Source organism: Lactuca serriola, chromosome 9, assembly GCF_051521515.1.
Source record: "Lactuca serriola cultivar US96UC23 chromosome 9, Lser_US96UC23_V15, whole genome shotgun sequence".
Taxonomy (NCBI): domain Eukaryota; kingdom Viridiplantae; phylum Streptophyta; class Magnoliopsida; order Asterales; family Asteraceae; genus Lactuca; species Lactuca serriola.
In genome coordinates, this window is record NC_136416.1 from 74,109,996 (window position 1) to 74,129,595 (window position 19,600).

Consider the following 19,600-nt stretch of genomic DNA (forward strand, 5'->3'; position numbering starts at 1 on the left):
GGTGGGTGATTAGGATAGGTTGTAGACTTGGGGAGCTCTATGTTTTGGATTAGCTACATGTTGCTGATGTTGGTGCATATAGTGTCAATTTTTCGACTTTTCGTTTAAACTCTTCATCGTCTGTTTTTTATCTTTGGCATTCTTGTTTGGGACATATGTCAGCATCTCATTTACGGTTTTTGGTTTCCACTGGTGTGTTAGGCTCTTTGAAATTTGATGATATTTCTAATTATTGTGGTTGTAAACTGGGAAAATTCTATGCTTTATCGTTTAATAAAAGTGTCACTCGTTCTATTGCTCCCTTTGATATTGTGCATTTTGATGTGTGAGGTCCCTCTCTAATCACCTTTAAATCAGGAGCTAATTATAATGTTTCATTCATTGATGATTACATTCGTTATCATGGGTATATTTTATGAAGCGCATGTCTGACTTTTTCACCATATATAGTGAATTCAGAGCTCTTGTCAAGACTCAACACTCTACTGTTATAAAATGTTTTCGGTGTGATTTGGGAGAAGTTACCTCCAATGATTTTAAAAAATTATTGGCATTTGATGGCACTATACATCAATCATCTTATATAGACACTCCTCAGCAAAATGGTGTTGTAGAAAGAAAACATCTACATCTCTTAGAAACTGCCAGATCCTTACTACTTTATGCTTAAGTTCCCAATATGTTTTGGGGAGAAGTTGTTCATACCGCCACTTATGTTATTAATCACATTCCTACTGCGTACACTTCGAGGAAGTCTCCTTATGAAATGTTGTTTGGACAACTTCCAAATTATTCTTCATTTGAGTGTTTGGGTGTACATCTTTTGTCTGAAGCCTCATGTAGAGAGAGATAAGTTGTCTTCAAAACCAGCTCTTTGTGTTTTTCTGGGATATGGTATTGGTCAGAAAGGTTATTGGTGCTATAATACTTCAAATCAGAATTTGTATGTCTCTCGCAATGTCACTTTTTTGGAGCATATTCCATTCTATAGCATTCCTGTTTAGTCATATGATGCAACCTGAGATGAACTTCATACTATTGATGATCCACTACATGTAACTGATATCCACCACTTACTACTGATCCACCACCTGTCGTTGATCCTCTGCTCGCAAATCATCAAGACCCCCCTCCATCGAGGCCTTATCGTAATAAGAAGTCCACAAAGCTTCCTAACTTAGTATATTCCTCTTACTTACTGGTGTTTGCCTCCTTTATTGCTAATATATATCGTCTCTCTGAGCCAATATGCTACAAAGAGATCGTTTTTGATCCCCTTTGGTAGACCGCTATGGTTGAGGAACTTGCAGCTCCTTATCAGACTCATACATGGGATCTGGTTTCGCTTCCGCCCGGAAAACATAGAATTGGTTGTCGTTAGGTATATAGAATCAAAACAAAGTCTGATGGATCCGTTGAGCATTATAAATCCAGACTTGTTGTGAAAGGGTACGTGCAAAAGTATGGTATGGATTATGAGGAGACATTTTCTCCTGTTGCAAAAATGACAATTGTTCGCACCTTGACTGCTAAAACATACCAAAAATACAAGCCAAAAAATTTCGTTTTTAAAATCATTTCACAACCATAATATTATCATCATAAAATGAAATCATGAAACATGTATCTCCAAAATCTCATAATATCTGTCAACATATAACTGTCTCATATAAAAATATCAGAGTAAGCTGTCAGGCTAATAAAACTGTGGTGTGTGCCATGCCATCAATTCGAGCCTTTCCCTTTGCTAGTTGAAGTACCTGAAACCAAAACTAAAACTGTAAGCATGAAGCTTAGTGAGCTCCCCCAAACTACCACATACCATACAAGGTGCATATAATAAATAACATAACTCTGGGACTACTCCCACTGCATCGGAACGAATCCCTACATCGGCTTACACGACATCGGACTCCTATCCGACATCGGGCTCACCCCGGCATCCGACCACATCGGGCATCGGGCTTACCTTGGCACATACACAGCATAACATATATCATAAACACATAACATAATCACATAATCTGCATCGGGCTTTCTTTGACATTAGACCGAAGCCTAGAACAAATACATATAACACATAAACTAGCATACAACGGGCTTTCCTCGAAATACATAATACATGGCATATTGACTAACTTACATCGGGCTTGTCCCAACATCGGGCTTACCCTGGAACACATAACATATAACATAATCACATATATTGCATCGAGCTTGCCCGACATCGGACCGAGGTCCGGAACATATAACATATAACACATAAACATGCATGAATCACAAAGACATCAAGCATACATAACTACTTCTCGGGACCGCCCCGACATCGGACCGATGTCCGGATATATATAAACTGCATCGGGCTAACCCCGACATCGGGCTCGTCCCGACATACTCTATTACTTAAACGGGCCGACCTTTGTGACAACCGTCAATTTCCGGTCGAGTCAAAGTCAACTAAAGTCAACAAGTTAAACCGGTCGACTCAATTAGCCCGTGGGTACTAGGGCTTACGTTGGGTAATTACTATACAACTCGCTATTCTAATGAGAAATCATAAATTGAAAAGTTCGTACATCTAGATTTCCTTAACCTAAAACCGTGGTAAGTAACGAATCAAACCGATAAAACAATGTTGCATACTCATTGGGAGTGTGTAAGATCCTTAAACATGGCTTAATGGGGCTTACGGACCTTGCGTTGCAGAGCCAAACACTCACAAATGTCACACACGAAACCTCTCTCAATCGTTTTCACTCTATCTCTCTTTATCTAGAAATCTCTCCCAGATCTCTCCAAGAATGTGAAATCTCTCCCAAATCTCTCCAAGAATGTGAAATCTCTCCCAAATCTCTCCAAGAATGTGAAATCTCTCCCAAATCTCTCCAAGAATGTGAAATCTCTCCCAAATCTCTCTTTGTATGAGAAATCTCTCCAAGAATGTGAAATCTCTCCCAAATCTCTCTTTGTATGAGAAATCTCTCCAAGAATGTGATATCTCTCCCAAATCTCTCTTTGTATGAGAAATCTCTCCCAGTATGTGAAATCTCTCCCAAATCTCCCCAAGATTGTAAAATCTCTCCCAAAATCACTCTCAAAACCCCTTTCGATTTATTTTGAGCATTGGAGGGCATCCCGGTACTTGGCTTGATAAGAAACCGCTCAAGGAGGGGTAAAATCTTGGAAAAAGACCCCTTGGGACCGAAGTCTCCCCTTAGGAGCCAAGTCCCTCTTGAACTGAGGTCTAGAGTAGAACCGAAGCCCCAGGAGAAGCCATCCGGAACTGCAGCCAAGAAGGCCGACCGCAGTCAGCGAGCCGCAGCAAGCCGGCCGCAGCACCTCGCCTCCGAGACCAAGACCAAGCCACTTCGGATTTGGACTGCTGATGACCGAGCCTTAGCACCTTCGGTCCTGAACTTCGGATTTCAGCATTTTCTACCCGGTTTTTAATATTTTTAACATTTTAAGCCCGTTTTTCATCCTTTTAACGTAGGATTTTCTCCAGAAATCATATTTTAACATATAAGACCCTAAATATTCATAATATAAACATATTTTGATGGAAATATTTATTTAAGAATAAAATCTATTAAGTGAGATCATGAGGTTGAGTGTGGATCTTGTCATAATCTTTGACACAAACAACCACCCCATACCCATTTCCTTTGACCAGCTATAGTACTCCCTACTAATCCTAGTCACCTCATGGTACCTTCTTACTCTTTTCCCAGCAAACCCATGTTCAAAGAGTTGGGAAATCCTCTTTCACTCTTCATTTCTCTCTCATTTCCACCCAAGGAACAAACACCTTTTCTCTCAAGCTTTCTCCCTCAAATTCGAGATTCAAGGCTAATAATCAAGTTTTCTTACACTCTTGGTAAGTATAATTCATCCTCCTTGTGTTAATTACACTTCCCTTTACTCATATCATAGAATACTTATACAAATTCCATCAATTTGGTGTTAGATTCTCGTAAATCTTTAGGCATCTTCAAGTGTTCTTGAGTTGAACACTTCTCTCCTCCAACACTCATATACTGAAATCACTCAAGGTGAGTTCATAGCCCTATCTTTTCATGTTTTTCTTAAGTTTTAAGGGGGGGGGGGGGGGGGGGAATACAAGTTAAAAAACTAAGAACATAACTAAACTCATTTAACAGCCTTCATCAGAAAAGTTCAACTCCATTCACGAACTGTTTTGGGCAACTTAAACATTTTAGTTTTCAAAACTGTTTTAGGTACAAGTAGTTCCAGTTCTTATCTTTAAATTGACTACTTTCACATCTCCACACGATTTTTCTACAATATATGGTGATTTTTACAAAACTGCCTATCATTCCAAGAGCAAATCCGGACCAGTCTGTGATTATGGACTTTTTCACAGAAGTTTGAGGTCATTAAAATTCATAATAAAAATTATGAACAAACTAGACTCATTTTCCAAACCCTCAGAATTTACGTATTCTGATTTGGACCTTTGATGATTTTTCTATAAATTTTCTAAGATCAGTAAAAGAAAATGTTAACAACAGAAAAATGCTATCAATTCCATTTCACCTTGTAACATGTTGAGCAAGGTGTATACCTTTATGTGAATATATATTTTTGCAAATAAATGACATTTTGACTTAGTATATAGTCATACATCAGTTAACAAATGGAGTTTGCTAGATAAAGCATAGAAATAACGATTTGTTATAATCATAGCACATTAATTACATACAAACATTTGAATAAACTATGTTAAAGTATAGTTCATGTACATTACCACTTTTACCCTTGTTTTGATAAACTATAATAGGTATGGTTTATGTTTCCATTAACACAACAAACTCATTTCGGAAGGTTTTATTCCCACAAAAAAAGGTTTTACACTCACGCACACCACACGTAAACTTGTTAACTTAAATTGTGAGACATTCTCTTCCCGTACGTCCGAGTGCGGGATCCAAATTCCTGGTAGTTATAATCAGAGTCTCTTGTAGGGAGAACGTGATAGTTGTGTATAGATCTATATTGGGTTAGACACCCCACACCTGAGCTGCATGCAACCGCTAGACCGGCAGATCTGTAGTGACAAGTGTCATTTCAGTTTCGCGACGCCTGAGAAACCTCGTGGCAGGTTCATTCAGTCATAGTATGATTATAGCGGCTCACATAGGAAGTTAACAACTCATAAAGTTTACGGGAAATTTTATAGATCAAAAGGGGTTTTATGTCGATTTAAAATCACTTTTTATATCAATAATTACCGATATTATTGTATATTTTCAGTCTTGGTATTTAAGACTACACACCATTCATTACGGGATTTTTCTCAATTCAGAAAGGGTTTTACGCCAATTTAAAACCTCTTTTATATCTTTAAGTATGACAAATACTTGTTCATTCTCGGTCCCGGCATTTAGGACCACATAACTTCTATAAGGAAAATATTGGATTTTTCTTGGTAACATACAACTCATTACAAAGATCGGTTTCCAAACTCTTTATCTCAAAAACTTATGAACTCACCAACCTTTGTGTTGACACTTTTTCAAAACTACTTGTATTCTCAGGAATTCAGTGAAACAGGAAATCAATAGCGTTTTGAGGATGGGACGATAAATCGTTTAAACAGTTCATTTTGTCATCATAATGTAATTGATTTGAATCATGTAAACATATACTTTGGTGTAACTTTTTCAATTATATTTATGATGGTTGTATTTACTTTGAGCACTATTATACTCGTTGGTGTGATACTATACATGAAGTCCTCCACCCCCGGACGTTTCCGCCATCCTTGGTTCGGGGGTGTGACAACCTTGGTGCCTTAGACCCGTTCCTACTGGAGGAAAACTCACCTCGTAAAGCTGATTGTGTAATCTCGCAGTGAGGAATATCCGGTAACTGCCTCGGCGTCCCTCCGGTTATCAAAAGACAATAATACATAATAAATATCTGATACCAACTTGTAACATTCATAAAATTTAAACTTTTCAAAACAACCCTTTTTCTAAAGAAGTTTTACAAAAACCATTGTTCCTAAAACATTATTTAAAAATCAGAATCGCTTTCAACATAGTTTTCAAAACATTCACATTACCAGAGTTTCCAAGAAATCATAAGTCCAAAACATGAGGATGTGTACGGTCACGCCTTCACCTGGACACGATCCGCTAAAGTACCTGAAACCATAAACAAAAACTGTAAGCATGAATCTTAGTGAGTTCTCCTAAAGTACCAACACCCAAACAGACAACATATACAAGTAACAACATACATACAAAGCCTTCAACATGTCTGGACCGCCTCACTAGGCCTTCAGCCTATATGAACCTATCACATAATCTTCAGCATGTCTGGACCACCTCACCGGGACTTCAGCCTATCTGGACCGTTCTTTGGGCCTTCAGCCTAACTAGTCTGCCTCCCATGCTTTCAGTCTATCCGAGCCACCCTGGGTCTGTTGGCCTTCAACATAAAGCAGGTCTGCCTCTAGCCATACACACAAACCATGTCGACATATACATAATAGATAAGCATACATATAACGTATTGATATAAACATTACCGGGTTTGTTGACTGACAGCATAAAGCAGTACAGTCTCAACCCAACCACACTACATCAACACATGTTGTTGGAAAACATATAGCCCGCACAGATAACAGGCATATCTAACAGATCACTAAGCATAACATCATCCTATCTACCAGGATACAGATCTAACAGATCACCATAGTACTCAATCATACGATAAACCAAGATAACAATCCAAAGGGTCGACATTGGTGTCTTTGACCCATAAGTACAGTGAGGAAAACTCACCTCGAATGTAGAAGCTCCCTGAAAGAAATCCCAAGCTACTGCCATGTCGGCTTCCCGAGCTATCAATACCAACAACACACCCAATTAGCAATTAGGTTCCAGTGCTATAATCTATAATCCTTACTTGGGGTAAAATGACCATTTTACCCCTGACTCAACATTATCCAAAACTAAGGCCCACAACCAAAAGATCCACAAAGGCCCACTAATGACCCAATTTCCCAAATTGGGCCTAACCCCATATGGGCCTTATCCTAAGCCCATAATTTTTCTTATTACTATTCAGATTACTTCAATTACCCCTTGGGACAAACTTGGTTAAAGACATAACTCAAAAGTCAAAGTCAACGGTCCAAGTTGACCCAACTCGCCGAGTTATCCTTCAACTCATCGAGTTTCTCCATCAACTTCATAGATCGGGAAAAACCAAGTCGACTCGCTGAGTTGACCAATAAACTCGCCGAGTTCCTTTATCAATTTGAAAATGTCGAGAAAAGCCTAGCCAACTCGCCGAATTTCTCCATAAACTCGCCGAGTTCTCCCGAAACCCACATCTTAATACATTAAACACTTAAACTATAAAGACATGACTCCAAAACATAGATCTGACTTCCTTGAGCTGGAAAACCATGTAAAGTTGCCAACTTTACGCTCATGCATGTCTAAATGAAGCTCTTAAGCTTAGAATTGACTTAATGCATGCATGCCACCAAAATCTTCATAAAGTTTGCACCTTTAAGCTCAAGGGTACCAAAACCAATTTAGATATGAAAGAACAGCCCCTTAAATGACTTCACTCCATCATCATCCCCAAAAAGAGGTCAAAACATTAAAAAAAAAAAAAAAAAAAAAAAAAAAAAAAAAAAAAAACCCAAAATGAGGAGATCTAATAATCTACAAATCAAGGTATGAACTTGATACCTTTAAGTGACTGCAAGAAATGAAGTGATTCTGGATCCAAGACTTCCTTCTCCAAGCTAGAAACTTCAAGATCTTAATTCCTCCATAATGCACAAAATGAACACCAAACTTCCTTCCAAGGCTCAAAAACTTGATAATGGAGGCTACAACTCGTTTTAGGGTTTTGATAATAATGGAGGCTGATAAGGAGGTCGGAAAAAGGACTTAAGGCCTTTAAATAGGGTGCAAGACCCTAAAAATTAGGGTTTCCTTCTCAGCTGCCAACTCGTCAAGTTGGTTCATTTAATTCCTGTGATTCTTCCATCTACAACACATCGAGTTAGTCCCTCCAACTTGTCGAGTTGACCTAGAAATAGGGTTATTCTCAACAATTTATCTTCAAAATTTCGGATGTTTCTCGTTCATAGTTGAAATCAAAATATTTAGCAAGTTTTTAATTAGCTATTAAGTGTAGTCGTGTGAATATTTGTTGGGTAGACATGGAAATTTTCAGCCGACTGATAATTAGTATTGTCATACTTTCTAAATGGTTTCCCTATTTATAATATTGTCATATGTTTTATGAGCATTTCAACAAGTTAAAAAAATATAAGTACATTGCTATTTTGAGTAAAGGATTATAAGTAAGTTGCTATTATACGCAAAACTTGTGTAATATACGCTACTATGTTATATATCGGGCGTGCTTGACAAAATTAGTTGATAGCCAGAAGTTGTATGTTTTATTTGTGTTGAATTGTATGATAAAAGTAGATGTTAGTTTTTAAAGGTGTAAAATTACATAAAAACCGAAAGGTAAAAGCTCCGAAAAGCTACTTGAAGTAGCTTTTGGATTATATGATTTTTGTCTAAAATAAAAGTTAGAAGTTTATACTATCGAACAAAGGTTTTTTTCGAGCTTTTTCTTAAAAGCTATAAATTAAAATCTATCAAAAACTTTGTGTCAAACACGCGTGTCATGTGGAAATGATTCATGCTCTAGTTACTTTATCTATAAACAGATATCGATATGCTTATAATAAACCTATAATTAAACATAGTTAATACTCATCATCTTCCATAAATTCAAGATGATCCTTGACTAGAGACTCGATCATTACTAGCAGGGACGGGGCTTGTATAGGGTCAGGAGGGGTTGTCCCCCTTCCCTACTTTTTTTTTTTAAATATAAATAGTCCATAACTACTAAAAAAATTTAATATATATATATATATATATATATATATATATATATATATATATATATATATATATATATATATATATAAAAGCCTAAAACTATAAATTTTGATTTTGCGTTATTCAATTTTTATACATATTCTAACATTTTACTAAATTAAATATCAATTCTATAAATTTTGATTTTGCACAAGAAGAGACAAAAAAAAAATGAACAGTAACATTCATGCCTTCTATCTATTTTGTATTTCTGCTCAACTATGTTTTTCCATCTCTACAAATTCTAATCTATATCTTTAATTTATTCTTTTTATGGGTGTAATCAGATGTCAAAGGTTGATGCCAATTGGTTGTTGATCAATGAATCTTCGAGAAAACATTATTAACTTGTTCATATATTATATATAGAGATATTGTGGTTGTTAAATGCTAACTCATGCTAAAGACATTTTACTAAATTAAATATCAATTCTATCTGTCTCTGCCTCTTCACATCTTTAAATGATATTGTTTGATTGTCAAAGCATTATCTATTTACAAATAACTAAACGTACTGGCCTATTTTTTTAAATAATTCTATCATTTATTAAAAATGTATTATTAGTTATATATTATTATATTCTACAGGAAAAATGTCCAGATTTAGATATTTCTAAATTCGGATTACGAAAGGAAATATGGACTTTTGGATATTCAAATTTGTTTTAGACATTTGATTAATATTTAACTCATTTTTATTTAACTGTTTGTGGAAATATTTTATTGCAATAGATGCACTATTATACTATATTTTGACTTATTGCGTGGTGCATGTCTTTATGGTTTGCGTAGATAAGTCACTATCAAAAGAAATCGAGTGGAGGAATCAATGGATATGGTCATATGGGTATTTGTTTATATATTTTCTTATTACTTCTCTAGGTTATATTAGATCTATTTGGCCTTTGGTGTTTGGGATTAGTTAAAGAATAGACACCTTCATGATCATCTCATGACTCATGCTTCCTTCTTTGTTTTTTTCTTCTTTTCTTCTTATGTAGGTCGATTTCATTTTAAAGAGTTTCATTTTAAGTAGTTCACCTTGAGGTTGCCTTTTAGAATGTGTTTGTTATACAGGACATAATCAGACACCGGCCTCCTCCGAATTAAACAACTTTTCTTTTAAAAAAAAAAATCTTGATGATACATATAAGAAGAGCTAGCTCACGTCTTTTGCACATATACAAATCTATAGCAAGTCATGTCAACAAAATTACAATTTTTGTATCAATGATGATAGTCACATTCACTTGGGAGAGTAATTAACAATGTCAATATATTCCAAATTACATTGTATATATCAAAGGTTGTTCTATGCTAGGGTTAAGAGTTAAACTACAAGAATCTCAATCTTGGATATTGAAAGTTGACAAATTAAAGGCTCGCTTACTTTGTCCATTTTCACTGTATATTCTCGACAAGAACACATGCATAACATAAGAAAAATGACTTCAAATAGAATCTTTAATTCTTTTTGATCATGTTAAATCGACATACCCTTGCTGAAACTTTTGTGGGTTTACTATACCTCAGACAAAAGTAACAAAAGTTGTTTTGTCTGTTGAAGGTTGGTGGCTATCAAATAAAGAAAGATGAAGAAAGTTAAAGACTTCGAAACCCCACAAAGATTAAAACACAGAAAATAACAAAGAAATAATAATAATAAAATAACATTTAAAGATACAGTAGTTTCAGTGCTTGCAAATGAAGCTAAGTAAATGTGCATTCATATGGATCGAGTTCATCATCTGCTCATGACTCAGTTCTGAGTCATTCCACCCGTTTAGCCAATTCTAGAAAACGATCACTTTTTTGAAGGATCGAATTTATTTGATTTAGATAAAGATTATGAATATGAATCGAAAGGATTAAAAAAGGTTGGATTACTTCTTCTCTTCTTTAACTTCTTCCTTTTTCTCTTCTTTCTTTTCTTCTTTCTTCTCTTCTTTCTTTTCCTCTTTCTTTTCTTCTTTCTTTTCAGGTTCTTTCGCTGGTCCAACTGAAATTATGTCCACCTTCCCTACCTTCTTGAGCTTCTTCACCACCGCCACCGTGTCCATCTCTCCGATCACCGTCAGCTTCTGATCTTTCAGATCAGCCGCAATCGAATCCACCCCTGTTAACATTCATCATTCAATTCATCGTTCTTATCAATCGAATCCCATTTCCGATTTCAATTTGATCGAGAAAAAGCGAGAGATTTAGAGATTTTACCATAGATATCAGCAGCAGCTTCAATGGCTTTCTGCTTCGTTTTATCATCCGTCATCGTAAGAACCTTGAGCACCACCTTCTGTTTACTCAACAAACATGCAGAAAAACAAAAACTTTAAACAAAAATCCAAGAAATTCCGATCGAAAATGAAGAAATTAGAGATTATTACCTGAGCCATGTGAGGAGGTGGTGGAGAAGAAACAAGAAAGTGTGAACAAAAGAAACAAAGTGAAATATGACTTCATCTTTTTTATTCTTTGGTGTTTTATTTATAATATTGATGGTATGCGTGTGATTACAAGCGTGCAACGTATCTAGTCACGTCGATATACACAAGTCTACGTTTCCAAGATTTGTACTTTGTGCATTGTTGGTTGTACGTGTAGTACATGTCAAATATGGTTTGCCATTCTTTCAAGAAGTTTACACATTCGTAGGATTCAAGATTTGTGGGTGAATAATCTTTAAACCGGATTGATGTTGAAATTTGCAATCAAGCTAATATGATATTTGGTCATTTCAAATACACATTCATGATTGATTATATATATTGTTTGTTTGTTAGTCATAATGATAGAATCATTACAAGAAAAAGAATTCTTGGATGATTGATGGATAAAAAGAATCTAAATTAACAATGTTGTTGTGATTTCATGTCACAAGACATTTAGGTGAAGTAGAAATTAATACCTATGTTAAATTAGATTATTAACTATGTTTTCTAATGTAACTGCATTAAAACCATTAAATAACTATATTTAATTCAAGTATAACCACATTTTTTTGTCAAGATACATATTGTTCTTCTAAAGGAATGTAAAAGGTACGACTTTTGTGTTCTCTTTGTTTTCTAAATATTCATCATTCATTCTCTAGTAAATTAGTTTTCGTTTCTTTGTCTAGAATCAAACTAGGAGGGTGTAAGGTTTAAAAGATATATTCATATACGATAAGATGTTGCTTATTGACTTTTTTCGGTAATGAATATATTCATATTAATACAAATAAATACAAGATGAGCTATACAATAATGGGCCTATACCTATCTATACAAATATAAATATCATCTATATACATTAACAATACAACTTATATCATTATGAACATCAAACCACATAATATAGCTGTTTATACTTTATAATGGTGTATTGGAAACAAATTTAAAGTTTTAAAAATACACGATATACACAAAATATTTAAAATGATCAAATGTGATAACGAATTAACTAAAACTCAATTTACACAATATGTTTAGTATTTTGTTACAAACAATTATTGTCCGGATAAATTTTCCATAAAGGGTATGACGTATCATAAGAGTAAAACATGTTTGGACAGAATCTCTAAATATGATTGTTTTCTATGTATTTTTATTTATCGTAACTTGTAATTGAAAATGAAATGCAGAAAATTGTCATGGGGTGGTTTGGTCGGTTTGGGTCAAGTGATAAGAAGATTCTTCTTTCCATCTTTCCTAATATCACAAGTTGTATACATATTGACAATCTATATGCATCATCAAAATACCTTTATGATCAAATTATTTGTATTTTTTTTGTTTAACGCTCATTAAGTTAATGGATATAAATAATTGATATAAGATAAGAAAATGATGTGTACAATTATTTGATGAGTTATGTTAAAACATCTTAATGTTATCAAGGTGTTGGGTCATAACATTATTATACATAAGTGTTTGACAAAATTGGTTTATACGTGTAAAATAATACGAAAAAGCATCTTGCATATTATTGACCTATTTGTTTTTTAATAAGAGTTTTTTTTAATCATTTATAATAATATTATTTATAGAAGTTATTATCAAGTATATTTAGAAAATATATTTTGCAACTACATGACTATTTTTATAAGACAAAATATACAACCTTAAATGCCCAAAAAAACAAAGTTTTATGAGATTTACATATATTTTTCCATCACAATCCATCCCCATCACTATAGTGTGCTCATCAATTTTAAAGCATTAATGAATATTTATAATCGATCACATGGCAAATACTACCCAAAGCTTTAAAAAAAATCTATGGTGTAAAGTTGTGAGATTGTTAAAGTGAAAATTTTCAGTTCAAACCATGCACACAAATATACAAATATAGAACAACAAATATTCCAAATGTTATACTATCATCAAAGATGAAAGAACAAATGCTTATAAAAAAAAAAGAATTTGAAAAATTATACATAGTGGAAGAAAAAAAATGTGTTTTTGTATGCAAACAACCACTGTTGTGGTACCCTCGCTTGCCCACACATACTTCGGAAGAAAATTTGCCATCGAAAAATAATATTCTTGAAAGATTTTGTCGGTGAAATTAGTTATTGTAAATTAAATGGTGGTCCGCTCATTGTTTCTCATATTATTAATATTTGTAAGTGACCCAATAACCAAGAATCAATAACTTAACAACATATCAAGAATTAGGAAGTATGATATTGAAGAAAAAAAAGGAAGGAGAATGAAGGTGGAATCTGTGTTTTGCGATTGATGATGCAAATTTACGTGACACTTTATAGACATCTTTGTCAAAAGTCAACCAATAAGTAACTATTTTTAATCATATTTTACAAAAAATAATGTAATTTTAACTAATAAAAATATCTTAAAAATTATATAAGATGTTTAAATGGTAAAATGGGGTGTCCATTTAGCCAACCCCTAATTATAAGAAGTATTAGGTTAAAGATAGGGTAAATAAGAAACCAATATTAAAAACTCATTGTTAAACAATCAATAAATGCTCGTAATTTTTATCCATCCAAGCACTAAAATTAAACTTAAACTATGTAATATTGAAAACTTATTGTATCAAACCAATATTATAAGTTAATAAGCAATACAAAAATACCAAAGATTCATTATTTGGAGAAAGTTTAAGGGCTAATGTTATAAACGCTTTTAAATTTTTCAAAAATATTTGGTTTTACCCTTGGTGAACATTTGTGTCTACTAATACCGGATATTCGTTAAAAGTTTTGTGCTTAAGCCCTTTTATCAGGTTTCCAACCCTTAATCGGTTACCTCTTCCTTTTTCCTCAATGCTGTGCAAACCCACTAACAATCTCCCCAAACCTTCTTCTTCTTCCCCCCACCGACTGAATAAAAACAATTTGAGCAAATCCAACACCGACCCATTACGTTTTAAACCAAAACCCATGAATTTCATCAAGAGTTTTAAGAAGGTTTATCTGAGAACTCCCACACATTCAAGCAACACTTCAGAACTCAAAGAAGATTTCAAAACAAAATCAAGATTTCAGAACAAACTCGAACAAGGAAAGGATTTTAGATTCAGAACTCAAACAAGAAGATTTGAAATAAGATTTGGATCTGTTCTTGAAAAACACATACACATACATTTAGGGGTGAGCATTTGGACCGAATCGAACCGGACCGGTTTTGGAGAATATTGTGGACCGTGGACCGGACCGGATGAGTCGTGTCCGTGTTCGTGTCCGGGTCCGGGTCCAGGTCCGGGTTTTCTGGTTCTTGGACCCGTTTGGACGGGTACAACTTTAATTGCATAGAGTACAAGTCGTTAAAATAAGTTTTTGGGTTTGATAGAACTCGTTAAAACGAATATGTTATTAAGTTTGATACGATACAACTTGTAAAAATGATTGCGTTTCCGTTTCATGCATAACTAATCTACATTGATGTTATAACATTATAACTTATAAAACTAATTTTCCAAATAAAAGCAACATACAAAATCAAGTTCACCAAGATCCATTTCATATGATTTATCTGTCAAAAATACATAAAATTCAGAATTATAGTCTAAAATAATAGTTAAAAAGTTAAAATATTTCAGCTTTGATAGCTCTACTTTGAAGGATTGTAACTCAGTGAATATAATACCAAAATAAACAAAACCATAGTCTAAATTCATCTACAAACTGTAAACTAAATGTTGGAAAAAACCGGAGGCCAATCCGACTTAAAACGAATGAGTTATGGGTGTTTAAAAAACGTCATAGATTACAAAATTTTGCTGAAAAGCTGAATTTTTTCAGCTTTGACAGCTCTACTTTGAAGGATTGTAACTCAGTGAATATAATACCAAAATAAACAAAATTATAGTTTAAATTCATTTACAAGCTGTAAACTAAATGTTGGAAAAAACCGGAGGTCAATCCGACTTAAAACGAATGAGTTATTGGTGTTTAAAAAATGTCACATATTACAAAATCTTAACTGAATTTTTTCAGTTTTGATAGCTCTACTTTGAAGGATTGTAACTCAGTGAATATAATACCAAAATAAACAAAATTATAGGCAAAATTCATCTACAAACTGTAAACTAAATGTTGGAAAAAACCGCAGGTCAATCCAACTTAAAACGAATGAGTTATGAGTGTTTAAAAAAAGTCACATAAATCTTAAACATGTCCAACCGATTCTAAACCCGGTAAAAACCAGACCAGGCCGTATAAAAATCTTTGAACCGAGAACCGGCCCGGGGGTCCAAAAAAACGGTCTGGTCCAGTCCGGTCCACCGGTCCAAATGCTCACCCCTACATACATTCAAAGAACTCATAACTCAAACAAGATTTTTGGAAACAACATTTCAAATCTAGGATCATTTGTTCTTAAAAGATATGGAATTGTTCTCGTCTTCCCCACATCAATTTATACCACCAATGTTATGGAAGATTTGGATTTTGAAATCTAGGTTTAAAGCAACATGAAAACAAACAGTTGTTAAAACACAAATATGAGTTACCGTGCCTAGTTCAAAGATGAAAGGATTTCGAGAAAATACCCCATAATAGTTGAGTTCCACTATCACAAAGAGTCCATTAGGGTCCGGTTGTGCCATTCCACTGAATGCTTTGATTCTTCAGCTCAACCACAAATATCCTTGAAAAAACCCTAGCTCAATTTTGTGTTTTGGTTATAAATGAAGAACACAGGCAGACGGGTGAAGCAAGTGAGTTTAAGTATCGAGTCTTATATTATTAATTGATGTGGCAAATCATACGTGTAATTTGTTTACTACGTAAACTAATTATTAAATCAAAGTTGTTTACACCTAGACAAAGTTAACCGGAAACCGTTTAAAATCGGGGAAAATGACTTAATTGACAAAAAAAAAAAAAAAAAAAAAAAAAAAAAAAAAAGAAAAGAAAAAAAGAAAAAAAACTTTAGTGACCAAATTGGCCAAATGGCAAAAATTTGATGTGCTACAGTATTATTTTTCCTTTTTATAAAAGATAGATAGTTAAAACAACGTATCCCCACTTCGCAATCTACCTCCGTCCTCACCAATTTTCGTTCCCCATCAATAATTAGATAAACATTTTCATCAAATCATGCAATTAGTATGCATTTAGCACATAAAAAATACATTTAATTTAAACTTATAAATTAGTAAAAAATATTAATATAAATAAACAGATAAGTTTTTTTTCCATATAATAGAATCACATTCACATGATCATACATGCATGAGGGTTATCATCGCTGAAAAGGGAGGCTACGACTTCATCTGAGGCAATGGCGGCTGAGTAAGCCGATGGAGTGTTGAAGAAGGCGTGTAGATTATGTCGTGCATAGTTGTTTTTTGATGACGTGTCGTAATAGTATTGGTTAGCAATGTGGGTCGGGTACTTGTAAAATGAAGCGAAATGGGAGTGACCCGGGTATGGCCATAGTTCAGCCGCTTTACCCGTCCGTTTTATTGCTTTCAGGACTTTCTTTTCTTCTAAAGCATAACCTCTCACCATGACCTTTTGCATCTCCATGTCAATTTCTACTTCTTCAACTCCTATAAAATAAATCAAATTTAAATCTATGTTTTGATATTTTTCTAATATATTTAATATGTGACTATAGAGGTTACACTTATGAAAATTCGGAAATGATTAAACAGGAAAAAAAACAATGTTTTTTAAATATGATATTACAAAACTTGATTAAAATGTTAATTTGATTCATAATTATGAGTTCTGTTTCTCTTCGATATGGATAAATAAAAACATGGCCGAATTATGTATTCTAATGATTTTTATATCGATTGATTACGGATAACTAATTGTGGAATTCGGTGAATTATGATGATCATAAAATTACATTTAATTTATTAAGTTTTATGGATATGGATTCTAAGTCCGTGTATGTATTTCACAATATGAAAAACATACTATATACCTATATATAGAAAAAACATAATTTATAATGACATAAAGAAAAATGGGTTTTAGGATGAATATACGAAAACTTTTTTGAGTCTGATATAATGACATACGACAAATTTAATGATATATTTATATTTATGCATAATATTACGTAACATGTATTTTTTTTCTAAGTATGGTACTCGACATTAACATGTATTTTCAATTTATTTATTTATTTTTTGTGGTAAAACAAAGTATGAATACTCAAATAAAGAATCTACAAAAGTCGTTGATTAATGGTATGTAACCAAATACAAATATACCAATTGAGCATATCAAAAAAGTTGTCGTATATTTACACTTGGTTTAGGGTGCCAATGACACATACCAAAGTTGCATATTAAACAGTCTAAGCAACTCTTACGAAATGTAGAAGGTTCCTAGTATTTTGGTCTCAAGTAACCAAATTTATATAGACCAAGTGCGCATACTCTCGTATATATAATATTGTACTTAGTTACAATTTAGGTTTTAAGTTTAGAATATGTTTCACAAATCACAATGTATTGCATTTTGTTTTTGGTGTTTATGTTGTATATTGTAATGTATTTGGTTATATGTATATGAAAATATTTATTTATTAATTTATGTTGTTATATGTTCTTCTAAAACGATTAATATGTGTTGTTTATGTTGCATATTGTAATGTATTTGGTATCTCATTCCGGGATTATTGTTTAAGAATAAGTGATTATTTTACAAAAATAAAATAAATATAATAATCTTTGTTAATTATCTCTTTTGTGATTTTTAATTTAATCAATATCTTTATAAAGAAAATTATTTCCTTTTTATACCAAAAATTATTTAATACTATCAAAGAACACTAGTACAACAGCCCTTTTGAGTTTTGACATATTTTTTAATTATGGGTATAGTTGTCATTTCTTATCAAGTATAGTAAATTGGTCAATGCTATTTTGTTGGTCAAATTCAATTATGCAAGAAACTTGGAAACCAGATGTTGGACTTGGACCGGTTTCAGTACAGCCTTACAGCTTCCAATAATAAATTGCCTAGAAAATCTATCCACATTAAAGCGCTATTTTTCATGTTATTATTCTTAATATTTTTATGTTTGATAAACTAAATTTTCGAAAATACAACTTCATCTGTTTTTCTATTTAAATATAATATAACTTACATTAAGATATATAACAACAAAAAAGATAATCCCACACCTTTAAGTTTATAAGCCCAAATCTTAGTTTAAAAAGAATGTAATTAGTTTTTGAGCATCACAACAAATTCAACAGTCTTTTGATTAGTATTTCTTATTGACTATTTGCTTAAAACCCGAAACTCTTATTCATAAAAACTATTGTTATGAACTATAAAATGTATATTGTTTAATGTTTCAAATAAGCTACAACTTGTTTAAAGTTTTATTGTAACACGAACTTCAAGCTTTTTAAAGTACTAATTAATTATTTACTTTAATTTTAATACAATATGATATCTACATTTTACCATGTATCAATCAAATAATATACCATTAAATTAAATATTTTGACAAGAAAAAGAAAATTACGTAAACTGAAAAAGCGATTTACCTTTCAGCTTGAAAAGAGCTTTCTTAAGCTTGGAAGCACATCCCTGACAATCCAAGTTTGGAACTCTCACCTCCACCGCCTGCAACCACCATATCACCACCCAAACATTGACAAATTATATCATTTTCTATGCCAATATATACATACAATTTTGCATATGTATCACGTCATGTGTTGGTTGTGTGTGTGTGTGTGTGTGAGAGAGAGAGAGAGAGAGAGAGAGAGAGAGAGAGAGAGAGAGAGACTTACAGACATGGCTGGTAATAGAGTGAGAGAAGACAAGTAATCTCAAAAGAACAGCCGTTACATTATATACACATTTTATTTCAAAAATGGAACTAATTAATATTTGTTTTTATATATAATATAAGTTGCTCTTTAATAATGACCAATTTAATAATATGTATAGATTAAAATCCTTATCCACAAATGTATTGTAATTATTAGGAGCCCACAAATAGCTAACCTTTAATTTATATCTTATTATATAGCAATATGTTTCGGTTATTTGTTATAAATCGAAATAAATATTTTGTAATAACTAATAAAAAGAGTTATATAGTACTATTAACCAATATGAATATGGGAGCGTTTTAGAGGTTTGAAGAATTTTGAATCGGCAAAGGCGCGTAATTTAGAATTAGATAGAGCGCAATATAGCAACTGGTAATTGGTAAGTG

General features: G+C 33.1%; 2 protein-coding genes and 1 long non-coding RNA gene across 3 annotated transcripts; all 3 read right to left on the reverse strand.

Moving 5' to 3' along the window:
• Positions 1-10,594: 10,594 nt before the first annotated feature.
• Positions 10,595-11,440, reverse strand: LOC145075192 (Copper transport protein family). The gene is made up of 3 exons (XM_079021497.1): positions 11,336-11,440; positions 11,166-11,244; positions 10,595-11,067 (listed from the first exon to the last, which is right to left on the reverse strand). The coding sequence occupies exons 1-3, from the start codon at positions 11,342-11,344 to the stop codon at positions 10,835-10,837; spliced, it is 321 nt and encodes a 106-aa protein (XP_078877623.1). The 5' UTR covers positions 11,345-11,440; the 3' UTR covers positions 10,595-10,834.
• A 3,012-nt stretch (positions 11,441-14,452) lies between these two features.
• Positions 14,453-16,324, reverse strand: LOC145074512 (uncharacterized). The gene is made up of 2 exons (XR_013691877.1): positions 15,951-16,324; positions 14,453-15,856 (listed from the first exon to the last, which is right to left on the reverse strand). It is a non-coding gene; the product is annotated as an uncharacterized LOC145074512 (long non-coding RNA).
• Positions 16,325-16,555: 231 nt separating this feature from the next.
• LOC145073674 (heavy metal-associated isoprenylated plant protein 31-like) lies at positions 16,556-19,275 on the reverse strand. Its single transcript, XM_079020190.1, has 3 exons — positions 19,170-19,275; positions 18,921-18,999; positions 16,556-16,955 (listed from the first exon to the last, which is right to left on the reverse strand). The coding sequence occupies exons 1-3, from the start codon at positions 19,173-19,175 to the stop codon at positions 16,618-16,620; spliced, it is 423 nt and encodes a 140-aa protein (XP_078876316.1). The 5' UTR covers positions 19,176-19,275; the 3' UTR covers positions 16,556-16,617.
• Positions 19,276-19,600: the final 325 nt, after the last annotated feature.